The sequence below is a fragment of the Serinus canaria genome, chromosome 5, assembly GCF_022539315.1.
Source record: "Serinus canaria isolate serCan28SL12 chromosome 5, serCan2020, whole genome shotgun sequence".
NCBI classification, from domain to species: Eukaryota; Metazoa; Chordata; class Aves; order Passeriformes; family Fringillidae; genus Serinus; species Serinus canaria.
The window spans coordinates 31,381,597-31,397,438 of record NC_066319.1 but is presented as its reverse complement, the minus strand read 5'-3'; the positions used below and the strand labels follow the sequence as shown (position 1 = coordinate 31,397,438).

The 15,842-nt window shown below is 40.1% G+C and overlaps 1 protein-coding gene across 4 annotated transcripts in view; it reads left to right on the top strand.

Moving 5' to 3' along the window:
- Window positions 1–1,320: 1,320 nt before the first annotated feature.
- The window catches only part of SCG5 (secretogranin V), a 29,204-nt gene continuing 14,682 nt past the window's right edge, over window positions 1,321–15,842 (top strand). The window contains exons 1-4 of one of the 4 annotated variants that reach the window (XM_030239741.2): window positions 1,355–1,373; window positions 1,667–1,730; window positions 2,564–2,796; window positions 15,509–15,658. In XM_030239741.2, coding sequence (XP_030095601.1) covers window positions 2,565–2,796; window positions 15,509–15,658 — 382 coding nt within the window. In that variant the 5' untranslated portion in view covers window positions 1,355–1,373; window positions 1,667–1,730; window position 2,564. The other 3 variants (XM_030239742.2, XM_009101956.4, XM_050974948.1) reach the window with 3 other exon arrangements.

Below are 15,842 nucleotides of genomic sequence, written 5' to 3'. Positions count from 1 at the left end.
CATGCAAAGATCTTAATCAGATTCCTTGGTGGTGTGGTTAAGAATGGGAAGCTTCAGTTTCATGAAGTAAAGGAGTAAGTAAGGCAGCTCACCACCATCTAAAGAGGAAGCTGCTTTTCCTGGCAACATGCCCCTACCCCCTGCCTTTAGCTGGTGCTGGCAGATTCCTCAATAGGCTAAGTAGGCACCAGAGCACCATCTTTTGGATCATCTCATGATGGGAAGTAAGGATCAGAAAAACAACTTGCAGCTGTCATGGCTGATGCAAGGAGGTAGGAGCTGGAAATAGGAGATAAAGGCAGTGTCAGGAAGAAAATGAGGTCTGACTCCTGTAATAGTGAGGTGTCACACTGATTTTTGTTTAGAAGACTAAGACTTGTAATTGTCAGAGCTGCATTAGCACTCATAATACTTAGGATAGACACATTTTTAATATATACCATGTGGTGCAGTAGGCTGCTTTTGTTCATCCATGCAAGCTAGTCTTGAAATATCTAAACTTAGCTTTTAAGGGGGAATTTGATAGGGCCCTCACAAAGAAACTTGTAGCAGGAAAAAAAAATCCTAAAGTTTCTTAAAGTAAAGGTTCTGTTTTTAGAGGTTTTGCAGAACAGTTTGGACATACAGCCCTGTATATAAAGTTGATTATGTTTTACAGAAAGAAACTAGATGCCAAGTGGAAGTCCCTACTGCTAAATCCTGCAAGTTACACCTTACATAAGGTACCAGAACAAACCCAAAAACATCTACATGTGCAAGTGTAGTTCATGGAACTGTTGTGGTTTATGGGGTATAACCTCAGAGTTTTTCTGTGGATAGCTGTACTAAACTGGGATGTGATGATTCCCCTCAGTAGCAGTGAAGGTGTGATATACAAAATAACCTTTAGAAGCTACCTTTTTTGCCAAGTGCTGTGTTAGGTGAGACTTCATTTAGCAAAATACTTGGTAACCTCCGCTCTGGATGTGTCTAATTTGCTTAATCTGGAGCCATTTGCCGCCAAGTCCTTTGCTGTGTTGCAACCCTGCAAACCTGCAGTTAGGTAACACTATCATCCCATAAGTAAACCACTGTTCATATTATTCTAGAGACAGAAATCACAGCAGGAAGATGGATACTCTCCCGGGAATATGTAATATCTTATTTCTGTCACCATTAATGCATCAAAACCCTTCCGTTTCATTTTTAGACTGTTAAATTAAAGGGAGGTTTGTAATATCTCCCCGAGCTTTGTGTCTCTGCGGGACAAAGCCCCGCAGGGGCGCTCGGTGGCGGCGGGTCCCGGCGGGCAGCTCCCCCCCGGCCGTGGCTGCGCACGGAGGATGCGCGGCCGCGGAGCCGCCGCCCCCGCAGAGCCGCACTGGGAGCGGGAGGTGAGCGGGGCGCTCCGGTCCGGCCGCTCCCGCTGCTACCGAGCCGCCCGGGGGGCCGGGAGAAGGGAGGGGACCGCGGCCCGGCTGCCAGGGCGCGGCGGTGCGGGCGGCGGGGCAGCGGGGATGCTCTGTGAAAAGCAGATTTTCCCCCCGAAGCGGAGGCTGCAGCGGCCGATGGAGCGGGAGGGCTGCGGGAGGAGCGTGGTGCGGCGGGGGAGCCGCGCACAGGCGTAGCGGGGAATATTCCCAGAACTGGGGGTTTTCAGCCATTTTTGCCTCAAAAACGTTTCCAGGTGCCTTGCGCCGGAGGCTGGAGCACTGGAGCATCTCTAAACGGCGTGAAGAAATCAGGCAGCTGTGCGTGTGTTGAGGAATAAAAGGGGAACTCGCGGGGTTTGTTTATCCAGAGGACTGGAAGTAATGCATTTTAGTTAGGCTCTGATGTGACGGGGAAAGGAGCTTTAAGAAAACAAGCATTCTGATTAAAATTCAGCCTATCAGAGAACAGTAAGCGGACTTGCTCGTTGTGGGTTTCTTTTGTTGTTGGTTTTGGTTTGTTTTTGGTTTTTCTTCCTAATTAAACTGTACTGTGCTGCCATTTAGTGAAAGGGATTCAAGGAAACAAATGAAAGCTATTTGCTTCAGGGGGGAAAGACGGTGCATGTGAGATCGGGAGTCTTTTGTCTTAAGGTGCAAACAAAATACATACAGGTTGTTCGGCAGTCTCTTATTATTGATTTTCCAGGCAATGCAAAAATAGAGCCTGGAAAACACAGTTCCTGGATGAAGAGTTGTTGGCTTTTAGACCAGAGTTTTATAAATAGCATAATAAACATGGAGGGGGTGGAGGGGTGGATGGTGGAGTGGATGATGTATTCTTGTCAAATGAGAAAGTGGATTCATTCTGTTTGCAATGACTGCTAATTAATGTTATGGGAAAATGCAAATCAGCAAATTGATTTTGCAGTTTTCTGCTTAATATTTCTTTTAGAAGAGAAGAACATATCCACCCTATTCCCACCCTGGCTTCCCCCCACCCAGTTTCCAGCAGGCTGGAGTTCCAGCTGCCCCTAGAACAGGTGGTAGTAAACTTTAAAGTCCAATAGTAGGATCAGGTGTTATTCCACCACAGGTATAGGACCTTTTTCCTCCCACTGTAATTTATAATCAAATTCCTTTCTTTTTGACAGGATGAAAGTGGCTGCCGCTATGATATCTACCCTGCTTTGCAACATGGTATTTCTGCTGGCATTTGGATTGGCTTCAGCTTTTAGCCACAGCCCTAGGACACCTGACAGGGTCACTGAAGCAGATATTCAGAGGCTCCTCCATGGGGTGATGGAGCAATTGGGCATTGCCAGACCCCGGGTAGAATATCCAGCACATCAGGCTACAAATCTTGTTGGCCCACAGAGCATTGAAGGTAGTAATTTCTATTTTAAGATTAATTTTTTAGCATGCTTTGGTAATAATTAATTTTTTTTATAGATACAAAAGGAATATCCTGAACTTAAAGTCATAGTTGTCTTCACCATGTTGTTGCTTGATCTTTGTTTTGAAATCACCATCCATCTTTCACCTTCCTTGATGTAATGTTTTTTGGCAGAAGTAGTGGGTTTTTTTTTTAATGTACAGACTTTGCAGAAAAAAATATGTTGTCTTGGCATTGTCTGATCTCTAATGCCTCAAAGCAATGGGTTTGCTGAATTATTCCTGAATATTATGTATACATTTATTTTTCACAGGAAACAAATATTATCTGTAGAGTCCAAATTCCATGGATTTTTAGAAGCATTTGCAAACCAGAAGAGATCAAGTGTTTGTGGTGCCATGTGAGATAAAGGGATAAACTTTACACTGGGGGTGCTCCTCTCCCTATGTCCACAAGTAGCACCTTAAAACCATGTTGCAGGGATGAATACTCTGGGCTCAGCATTTTTTTTTTTTTTTTGGCCATGACCTCTGATCTCCCACTGTGTAAGTTTTCCTTGGAATCAGTCTTTTATGGCTTTGTAAATAATTGGAAATATCTGGCTCAAATTTTAGGATATTGGGATAATGTTTCAGTGTGTTGCTATTTTAACAGAGAAATCTAGAAAATATTAGCAAATCTGAATCTCTGGCAAATATTTCATCTCAGCAGTTTGATGTTACTTTCTAATTACAGTGGTAGCAAAATCAGACAATGCATCTCTTTATATAAGTATCAAAAGTTTACTAGTGTTTGTGATATTGAAGTAATGCTGGTTTTCCAGTTGTCTGTACAGTCTTCCACAAACAGCAGGTTGGACAAATGTTTCCTGTCTCCTTTTTTTTTTAATAAAAAATCCATCTGTGTATGTTATAGAGTAAAACTGAAAGGTGATAAATCCAGTAGCTTTATCATAATTAACTTTGCCCTCTTGCTCAGATGAGGGTGACTCTCTTTTTTTTCCCCCCAAGCCTACCATGGATATTTAACCATTTATTAAAAAATTTATGCAAAAGCAAAACGGTCTTGTGGGGTAAACATTATCAGTCAGTGTAGAAATAGGCCAGCAAATCAGACCTTCTATCAAATGTTGCTTTCTATAGAGTATTCTGTGATGAGTTTTTCAGGTAGTAATCTCCTACACTTTCTTTGGTTTCTTGTCTTTTCTTCTATGTGTCTATCTACAGATAGTTGTCTAAAACTATCTGAATAGAAATTTCTACCTAAGAAAGTGTTTGCATTTTAGGGTTAATGTGGCCTTACATCATTGCACACAATATTTTCTTATTCTGGTTTTGTAAAAATTTCCATATAATTCTGTAAATTTTCACCATGAATTATAGGATAGCTAATCCATCAAAACTTGCATTTCATTCTCAAAAAATGAGCTTATATGTCACTACAAGGTTTCACATTCTGAAGAATTCACCTATGGACTGGTAAATGGACATTTGCCATGACATATTCACACTCTTATCACTGGTTAATAATTCCATGTGCAAGTGCCTAAAAAATTCAACATGATAATAGAAAGGGAAACTAAAGGAGAAGGAAAGAAAGAGGTTTTAGAATTATTGTGTCACAGCAAAACAGGGTTTTCATTATCAATACCATCATGGCAAAGTGGTAATTCACCAGCTGCTCTTCTGAACTACTCTTCTGTCTTCACTGGGATTTTTTTGCCTGAAAGTAATGGACAGTAAAGTTGGGTATGAAAGGCTTATGATTTATCAGAAATTCTGAGCTGCCAGAAGAGTTCACTTCCAACCACTTTTCAGACTGCAGGTTTCAGTGACCAATGTAAAAATTTTAAAACCAGGTTCATTTCATGCCTGCATTCTCACCATTAAGGACCTAACTGCTCTGGGGTGCTTTTGTTTCTCATTTTGACTAGATACTACATTTCAGCATAAAATCAACCCTCTATCCATTAGACCTTAATAAATTTAGTATGTTCCTACAGAAAATTGTTTTACTTAACAAAAGGTTTTTGTCAGAAATAGCCCCAGCAGCACAGACCTGCAGGAGTGTTGATAGCTGTCACTGCCATCAGCTTCAGCTGAGCCACAGCTCCAGAGGTACCTCTGACTTTCAAAAGAACAAGAATTCACCCATTGTATGTGTACACCTGCAAGCAGCATACTGTCAGGCAAAATTAATTTTTATCGCTTTGGAATTTGGAAACAAATTTAGGCTGCCATAGTACAAACATGACATGATGCATGTCAGAAGTTTACTCTAGCAACCTGATTATCATGAATTGTTTGCAAATTTGAGTGATTATTATAATAACATTTTCCATGTTATTATTATTTCCATGAAAAAGAGATTAATAATTCAATACACAACAAAAATATTATTGCTGTTAGTTCACAAGCAGATTTCCTGATCATGCTCATTTTCCATCTCAGCTTTCTAAATTTTTTCTAGTGTAAATAATTCTATTTTGACTTTAAAATGCTAAAGACCAAAGGGTGGATGTGTTGCAAGGAACTATACACGATCATTCCCATCCTTACCTTCATACCCACCCTATCCCTTCCCTCCAGAAAAAGTTTAGGGCTGAGTTGGCTGTAGAAAGTGCAGTCACAAACATGTTCAATACCAAATAAAACTAAAAAAAGGACACTTCAGAAAATACATTTAGTAGCATATGCTCTCTTTTTGAAGTGATCAGATAGTTTTCCTGTTGAAAGATTTTAAAAAAAAAAATTACAGCTTTCTTATTGATGGATAAATAAAAATACAGCTTATTAATTGAAAGAAATTTCTGCCTTTTCTTATGTCGAAATCAATAAACACATGGCTCTTTTTTTTTTTTTTTTTTTTTTTTTTTAAGATCTTCTCCTTAACTTTGCATTTGTCAATTTACTGTTACTTCAGGTCAGGCTGTTAAAACAGGAGTAGTGTCTAGAAAATTCCTGATAGGAAGTTTAATGCACTGGGGAATGACTGTGAAGTTCAGGGAGGTGCAGAGGCAGCGTGAGCTCTCCTCCTTTGCTCAGGCTCAGCTGGGCAAGTGGAACAGGACAAGCATGTGCCAGCAGTGGGACTTGGCTGCCTGATTCCCTGTGCCAGCACATGGTGCATGGCACAGCAGCGTGGCAGGAGCCAAGCAGATCCTGCACGATGAGAGTCAAGAGAAAATGGTTTTAGTGCCTGAAAGGGGTGTCTTGGGAACAGATGTTTTTTGCCAGCCACTTAACAGATTTCTTTTTCTGTACATCCCCAGATTCCAAAAAGAAACAAACTCATATTAACTAGTCTAATTTCTCTCAGTATATTCACTCTCCTCATCAGTTCATCTTATCAGAAAGCTACACTGGAGTCACTTAGCAGCACCTATAAAAAGACTGGAAAACATAGAAAATCAAAATAGGAATTTTTAATGAATAGCTGTGTTTCTGTACTTATTGCTCAGCTTGTCACTAAAATACTATGCAAGCCTTACTGGGCTATGTTCAAGCTTTCTATAGATAAGAAGCATCTATGTTAAAAGAGAACAAAAGAATAAAATAAAGAAATGCATTCCACATTTCAGAAAACATTGAGGTTTATTTTTCTGTCTGGTACAGCATTTATGAAGCAAGAGACCACACTTTTTTTCTTTCCTTGCATGCTTACAATTTTGTGCCAATATTTAAGGGTTTTTTGTTTCTGTTTTTGTTTTTTGTTATTGTTTGGTTTTCAGTTGTTTTGCTTTTTCTGAGGAGTGGAAGGGAATAAGCATGTAATGTAAATTTCAGGGCTATTGTACCCTGCATAGGACAACAGTAAAAATCTCACTTCAACACATGGGGGCACCAGTAGCTCATCTTGAGCAGTTTATAGCACTCAGCTTCATGATTGGAAATGGGAAGTCCCATTTTCCTTTTGCAAATATCATTGCCTACCATAAATTCAGTACAACAGAGAGCCTCTTGTGTGGTTTGTTTGTTTGTGTTTGAGTTAGTTGTTTTTATGTCTTAAAACCACCCCAACAAAATGATTGTTGGTAAAGGTGACATGGCAGCCCAGAGCCTGAAGTCTTCAGAAGAGGCATAATGCTGTCAACTCAGTGGCTGCATTAAATCATGCCCCTTAAATCGTGATTGTTTGCAGGTATAAAGGATTTTTAAAAATACAATGGCTCCCAGGGAGGCTTTTGATTTTCCTACAGAGACTCCTCATGGCTACCGGAAACAGGCTGGGGTTTATTTGATTATTTTGAAAGGAAATGAGTATGTTTATTGCTTTAGAAAAATGTAATACTGTTTGTCAGATTGAGATGATAAAATTTAAGAGAGTCTGGAACATTATGCAAATCTGTCCACTAACAACCGATAATCAATGGCTTGTCAGCACGGTCCCTGTACAAATATCACTCTACAAACCTACTGTCCATAAAATTATGCAGATTACTCATGCATGTTAATGGTGTCTATCCTGTTTGCTATTTCACTAATAACAAAAGTAAAGGTTTTCTTATTAGTAAATAAGTGTATTACTTTGCAGTCTGTCCTGTCCCATCCTGCAAGACAGGTACTTGTTTCCTACAAGAACAGTAAAATCTTTGTATTAGAAAGTTGCAAAACCTTTTCTTTTGCTGATGAATTCCCTCATGAAACCAGTGCAGAAATGACCCTTGCACTCATTCACCTTTGGGCTAATGTGTGCTGTGCTTATGCCCCAATATATTTGGACTTCCTTGGGTGACTACAGGTAGTAATTGTATGACATCTGGGGCTCAGCAAAGCCAGCAGTGTGATGGCTGCACCCTCTTTGCTGCAGTTGATGTGTTCTGTGCCAGAGCCTGTGCCAGCATCTGGGGGGAGCAGTGCTGGAATGAGGGAGTTATTATTTTAAAATAATATTTTAAAATTTCATATGGACATCTCAAATTTTTAAGAAGAAATGGAAGTGGCAAACTTGGAGTTTTTTACACAGCAATGTGTAAATATCTAGATTTGTATAGATTTAACTAAAAATACCTGTTTTCTTTGCATTTTATTAAAAAAATTGTAGTGTTAAGTGTAACCAGAATTTGAGTATCAGGCAGTGATGCTTGTCATAAGAGAGGTGCCTTAGAGTGCTAATTTCAGAATTTAAAAGCTAATGACAGTGCCAAATGGCAGCAGTGGCTTGCAGTGAATTTTCTTTATCTGAGTGATATGGCACAGGTCTGTGAAAAAACTGCACATAAAGTGTGCATAAACCTCCAACTCCACAAACAGGAAAATGATGAGCGGGTGTGATTTTATTTTTATTAACAAAAAATCTTTGAAATTTGGCCTGTAATATCCTTGATTCCATATGAATTTATAAGCCATGACCAGCAGTGACTAAGAAAGCCAGGCTGGTGTTTGTGCTGCTGCATGGAGGTCACACCAGGTCACCTCAAGGTGTTTCCCAACTTTCCCTCTTGAGGAGCAAGGGCAGGACCCAGCAAAGGCAGTGGGTGGTACCACTATGAGCTCTGCCACGAGTGAGCTTTGGGAGCTGCCCTTCCTCCATGCCCCAGAGCTGCAGGAGGGGTACAGGTGCTACTCCTGTGTTCTTAGTGTGGCTGGGAACATGCAGGGGAAATTCTCAAATCTAGTGTGCTTGTCAGAGAAATCAGTCAGTGGAGGACAAAAGAAGAAAAGAGTATTAATCCCTGTTTCTCTCTAGATCTCTGTTATTTGCAGGTGGATCTGACTGAGGAACCCAGTTAGATTTGAGGCTTTGAAACCTCTTCTTGAAGCATCCTCCTCTTGTGATTGCAGCAGAGTGTGCAGGCATCACATAGCTCTGCTGAGGAACCAAGAAGATGAAATTACTCCAACTCATAAAACCTCCTACTAACCCCTGTGATGTGTACAGACTACTGCTGCTATTCATAAAGTCATCTTCAAAAGATGCCACCAAAGGAGAATGAGTCCCATTCAAGCAGCTTCTGGGAAGGAAAGATGGCAGGTCTGGAGGGATTTAGAGTTAAGTAGCTTGTCATCTACCTAAAGGTAATTAATCAATTAGAATGGGATTTGTAGCCACTTTTTTTTTTTTTTTTTTTGCATATGTTAGTAGAGGGAAAAATCCAGTAGGAGAGGTAAGAAACCTGAAGAGGACAGGGAATATGATAGCTTCTGTATTGTCTGGTGCTTAGTAGTAACCGTATTTTCTACTAGAAAGGTATAGAGAAATTTAATATGAATCTATAAATTCCAGCTACCATTGGAATGTGGTCCCAAAGTAGTTTAAAAAGTCTCTCACTGAAGGCTGGCCAAATTATGATGAGCTCTTGTTTTTAAAGACTTTTTTTCTCTGCTTGTCTCTCATGAGGAGACTGAGGGAGAGCTCCTTGCAGTTACAGCTTCCTCATGAGGAGAAGAGGAGGGACAGGCACTGATCTCTTCTCTGTGGTGAGCAGTGACAGGGCCCAAGGGAATGGTAATTGTCAGTAGGTTGGATATTAGGGAAAGGTTCTTCACCCAGAAGGTGTTTGGGCACTGGAACAGGCTCCCCAGAGAAGGGGTCACAGCCCCAAACCTGAGAGAGCTCCAGAAGCTTCTGAACAGTGCACTTGGGCACAGGGTGTGACTCCTGGGGATGGTGCTGTGCAGAGAGAGGAGTTGGACTAGATGATCCCTGTGGGTCCCTTCAAACTCTACATATTCTGTGAGCATTGCCAGGATTTATACCCTTCTTCATTTTTTCTCAAAATCAGCTGCATTTCCCATGCTCCCACCTGAATTTTAAATTAACTTGCAGTAAGAAAATACTTCTAAGTTTATTTGATTCTATGAAGAGATACTTTAGAAATCTAGAGAAGAGGAGTCTCTTACTCTTCTTGATTTTGGTGTTGTGCCAGGAAATAGGATCTCTGGCACTCTCCAAAGGTTTCCAGAGCTCTTCTCCCTGTGCTTGCCATGGTGTGTGTGCTCAGCAGCAGGGATGAATGAGAAGAAGAATGTTGTCAGCTGCAGAAGCTGGTTCTTCCCCTTGGGGTGCTTCAGTACCTCAGGCTGGCTGATCTGAGCCCCTTTTGCAGCACCAAAGAGCAGCACTGGGCCTGGTCTTACCTGCCAGGACTCTTCATCTCCCCGCTCTCTTGCATCTTTGTTGTGTGCCAGTGCTTTTATCCAAGTGCAAAAGAAGCCTCATCCTGACTGGGGTGGCTTTGCATGGCAAGGCCTCTGCTTTTGGGGTTCTGAGCTAAACTGGCTCACCAGGCAGAGGCTGAAGCCTTCCAGCTCTGCACTGGGAATGCTCACAAGGAGGGAGGATGCTTGGGGCAGTTGGGAAATCTGCCTTGTAGCAGCTGGCAGACAGGCATGGCAAGGTTTTAAACTTGCTCTTGAACCAGCTGGGGCTTTGAGCCATCTGCATGGGAAATGGAATGGAATGAATGGGAGTGGGGAAGTGAACATGAAAATGTTGTGAAGTTCAGTGGTGTAGTAGAGACAAAACCATGGATGTTCTGGATGTTTCTGGTGCATCCAAGCTTCAGAAAAGACTCATTTTCTCTGCATGTGTTGACACTGATGGAGCATTTGGACTTCTGGAGCAGCTGGTGTCAAGTGAATAAAGTGCCAGTGAATAAAGTGTTACAGTCTTTCACTGGCACATTGACATTTCTAGCATTGAAATAATGTCCCATCCCTCATGGGATAAAGGAGGTCACTGTTTCCCTTTTGCTGCTGTGTTTCCCAGAACCACGTGCTGCACATGTGGTCAGTGGCCAGGCTGTTCTGTGCCAGTGCCAGGAGGGTGCAGTTTGCTGGCTTTGTTTCCTTTTTTTCACTCTGCTGGGGTGTGGTGGCTGCAAGGCAGGGTGGCAGAGGGGCCCCTGTCGGTGTGCACTGTGTGTGACACTGTGTGTGACACTGTGTGTGACACTGTGTGTCAGCTTATTCACGTGGTGAAGTGCAAAAGCCACTGCTCAGCTGAAGGACAAGTTATTATAGTCCATCAGAGGACTGTTCAACCAAGGCAGGCATAACAGTTTTCTCTTTTTTTGCTTTGTCAGCAAGTGGCTGCTGGATTTTTTTGTTGTGTATACAACTTGAATAATAATGGCATATAAGCTACTGTTATAAATTTGTTGTGAGAGGCATGGGCATTATTTTGGTCCTAACTATTTCACAACAAGAGCCTTTAACATCTTAAATATCTGTACTGTTTATAATTAAAACATTGGATAAAACTGAATTCTTTGCTGAAAGCAAGGTCAGTAATTGTATGATGTGTGTGCTTAAGGCTTTAGAAAAAACTGCCCCTCTGCAGAGAAATAGAAAATTAGTCTTTATAGTTTTAAGAAACTTTGTGTCATTAAGGAGAAGACAAGCCAAGTCTGGAATGCCTGAGCATGTATAGCTGCAGTGTTTTTGTGTTTCTCAGGGCATGCTCTTGAATGGTTAAGGAAGTTGGCTAGGTTTGCATTTTTCCATTCTTTGTTCTCCTTTGCTTTTTCTCCTTCCCTATTCTCTTATTTAGCAGCTTCTGTGGAATAGACAAAATGTGATCATTTATAATTTTTTCTGTTCTTCTCACTTCCTTTGCTTAATCAATTTCAGCAAGCAGGATAGGACTCTCTAGGATGAAGCTAGCAGAATTCTAATTACAGCACTGGGGCATTAAAGCCCTTTGAAGTGTTAGAAGGGGTAAGGAAAATGTAAATGCATTTTCTGCATTCAGGATGTTTTGGGAGTTTACATGATGGATGGTCCTGCAGATAATAAAAGAAAAGAAGAAGGAAGTTCGTGGATGGTGTCCCAGTTTAACATTCAAGAGCACTGGGAAGCATGATATTTCCTATTTCGTATCTCCATGCTAAGATTGGCCAGACTGCCTCTTTTCTGAATTTGTGATTGGGGAAACTCTATATTCACTGTGACATGGGAAGTGGTTTCAATGAGTCTGAGAGGCTGTCCTCTTGTTTCTCTTTAAATGCTCTGCAAAAATATTTCACTTTTGAAAATCCATTTTCATTGACTTTCTTAAACTGACTCTTCTGGGGGACAGCACTGCCTGTGTTTGACATGGAGGATTGCTCTCCACAAATTTGTTCTCACTGTGCTTTGCACTACCAATAGATAGGTAGCAGCAGCTAAAACTTCAGGGGACTAACTGCATTTCCATTGGATGTATTTGATCAGGGAAATATTCAATACCTGCAAGAAATTAGTTGCTCTTCATGTTTATTTTCCTTTTTTTCTTTTGTCCTCCAAGAATGGAGTGGTTATGTTGTCTGCAAGGGTGGGACAGTATTGCTCTTACAAAGAAATGAGCTGAAATGTATTCACTTTAGGCTTTTCATCATTCCAAAAATCTCTAACTGAAATCAGCTGATAAAATACTTTTCCATAATTATAATAATGATGGGAGGCATTGTTCTTTTTTTTTTTTTTTGTTAACCACCCTGCAGCAGTTCACGACTAGTGCTAGATGACTACGTATATGCATATATTTTAAACGAAATTCAAAGCTTACTTAGGACAATGCTGATCTTAGCCCAAGAGATCTAAACCTCTAGTTTATCCTGTAGGAATGTGAAATACCTAATAATAAATGCTCACAAAAATCCTGCACATGAAAGGGAGCTGATTGTTTTGGAGTGTTTTCTTTGCTAGTATGTGGCACAGAAAAGCCTGTTCATATAAGTAAGGAGACATGGAAAAAGGCATAGATTTATCTAGCTCATCCTTTTCAGTACCAGGTTATTGTCTGTACTTCTCTGGATTTTTGGTAGTCCAAGTTTGAATAATTTAACAATGATGTCTCTCATGATTCCTTTGGATAGGATGGGAAATTATGAGAAGTTTCTTAGCATTGAGTTACCTTGTCTTTTTCTTTCAGGCACTGCCTCAAGATTCAAGAAACTGATCTTCTGCTATTTTTGTAGCTGCCTGTATATGTTTGTATCTCAATATTTTGACTTGGTAGCCACAGTGTATTTAATCCAAATATGTTTCTTGAAATCAGCAATGTTATAATACCAAAACTAATGCAACTAATGAAAGATACTGTACATAGTACCCTAACTTGGTATATTCCTAGCATTTCATTTTTATTATTGTAGTCTTGGCTGAGTGCACGATTTATCAGAGTTTATAAGGAATGAGCTTTGCTGATGCTATTAAATCACTCAAGTGTGTTAAATAATGGCACCAGAGCAGGTGCTATTGTCTGCAGCTCTTTGGGAAAGAAAGGAAAAACCCTCAAATGATCCTGGACATTTATACCTAAAGGAAACAATCCTTTATATTAATATAAAAAGATTGGTTTGTACTCAGTCAAGGGAGTTCTTGGCAGTTGGTTTAAACTTACTTGTATATATAGCACTCTGGAGCCTGCTAAGTATCTCTGTTTTCTTTATGGATGGAGCTTTGGTGCCAAGAGGTCTGCACCACATGCAAGCACAGATAGGCTTCTATCTGATGGCTTGTCCCATAGTGAACCCCACTGTGTACAGGATGTTCAAACACGTATTGATTATGTGGTTCTGTAGTTTACAGCAGAGTCATAGCCAACCTGGTGCTTTTAAGTACATATCTGTAATCAACCTTCATGTGAAGGGACTCAGGACAAAAGAAGTATTTTATGCTATATATTAGACATTATATACATTAGATTAAATGTATTTTATAATTTTTTTTAACCTCATCACCGTAGCATTATTGCATTACGAGTGTGATCTTTGTGTGGGCTATGGACTAAAGGTACAATAAAGCTCACAGTGGGGATAGTGCTGGTCTGGTTTTAGTACCAGGTCTTGTGGTCAGCTACAAGCCAAATTCCCATATAACAGAGATGCATTTTTTTATAGGGGTAGTTTTATGGTTTTTTACATATCTGTAAATCTTCTCTGCAACACTGCATTACAGAAAAGGAGACTTGTACTTGAGGGGGAAAATTAGCACACTGATTAGATTTTACTCCATTGTGCAAATAAAATGGAAATATATGTGCTTATAGACTAATTTGCTTTACTAAAATGTCAACATCCAACTGGTCATTTGCAAAATCAGTTTGCAAAATTTGCCTCAACTGCCATTTCTAAATGTAGAAATGAATATAAAATTTGAATTTTGTATTTGAGTGCCTTCTGTTAGCAATTTTTGCAAGTGATTAAGTTAGCTCACAATGTTTGGCTGTATAAAAGATGATTTAGGCTGGTAATATTTATTTGTAATTTGAGATGGGAGTACTTGAATGATTCTTTTGGAGCAACTTTCACATTCAGAGGCTTTATTCACATCTTCTGGATCTATGAAAAATAAATACATTTTAAATAAGACTATTTGGTGATATTATGGTGATTTTACCAAGCTGTTTACCAAGCTATTTACCCAAGCTGTTGTGTCTGCATTCACTCTTTAACTCATATTTTCCAATTGTTAAATTCCTTTTTCTCTCAATTCATTGTTTGTAGAATTTATATGTTGACTGTATGTTGTTATCCCTCATTATATAGGGCTTAAAAAAATATTACTTTGATGTCACCCAACCATCTCCATTTCTGCAGTGTGTGTGGTGGCTGTCTTTGTCAGGGAGAAAGAACATGCTTGAAACTAACGTATTATGTCTGAAATTCAAAAGAATAGTGTACAATAGTATTTAAAAAACTCCACAAGCAGCTGGGGTTTAGCCTGTGGATGCCTTTGGCCAGTAAGGCATGCAGAAAAGATCTGGGACAGATAATTATTTGTAGAGAGGCACAGAGAGAGAGCGTGGCCTAAGCTTGGTTCCAAAATCTTTAGTGGAAGACCCTACTTGTCAAAGGCAGGGCACCCAGCTGAGGTGTGTGGGAGGTGGCTCCAGCAAAGCAGGGGCATTGTTGGGTGCAGTTGTCCAAGCACAGCAGGCCCATCAATGTGTCCTCTGCCACTGGGTTACAAAACCTGCTGCACCCTGCTGCTGTAACCCTGCAGTGGTGCTGCTCTGGGTCCCACAGGGAAAAGGTAAACTTGTATGTCAAAGTGTGAAGTCACTGCCTGGGATGCTTTGTAACACACTGGCTGCTGTGGAGGTACATGTGAACAAGAATTCCCATCAACAACATGGACTCTTCACCATTTTTCATCATTACAATAGAAAATGCAAATTTACATTTAAGAATTTGGTTTCATTTAAAAATATTTTTTCTAGGTGTACACAACCAAATTCGCTAGAATACCCTGGGTTCCTAAGGAACTTAATATCCTAAGCCCTCTTGGGACTTAATTTATTAATGTATTTCCAGGCTGTGCAGGTAGTATTTATTTCTACAGCATTATAACATTGTCTTCCTGCCATGATGCTGTCTTGCTATATCTTCTATTGTTAGTTGCCATGATGAACATTAATAATCTGAGTGACTGAAGATGATTGTGCTTTAGATGTATTAGGTTTCATGGTGTCTATTTCTTTGCGTTTTCTTGCTTAAAATTTTCATAGTTAAGGAAAAAAACAACCATAAGACTAATAATATGTGGCCGATTTTGTTTCCTAGTTTCCTTTTTAATTGTCTAAGTTACTGTATTTAGGTCACATGGTTATGTTTCTAAAAGAGATGCTTGAAATCTAAGCTTGGATTTGTCTCTAAAACAATTATATATAGAGAGAGAGATATTATATTTTAAATTGAAGTGTAGATTACTTGCACCAGCTAAAGTACTTACACTTTAATCTGGTGAAACATCTGTGCACAAATTATCTTTGCTAGGTGGTGCACATGAGGGTCTCCAGCACTTGGGTCCTTATGGCAATATCCCAAACATCGTGGCTGAGCTGACAGGAGATAATGTACCAAAGGACTTCAGTGAAGATCAAGGATATCCTGACCCTCCCAATCCCTGCCCTATTGGAAAAACAGGTAATTCAGCCATACCCTTTGTACCTCTGTCTTCACTGTACGTCATCCTGTCTTTCAGCACTTTGCAACCTGTGAGCAGAAATGAGGGGTTTTTTCATTCTATGCCCCAGGACAAGAACTGTTGGGAAAATTGGTATTTTAGTGTTTCAGATGGGCTTCTCTTTAATCTTTTTTTTTAAGAATA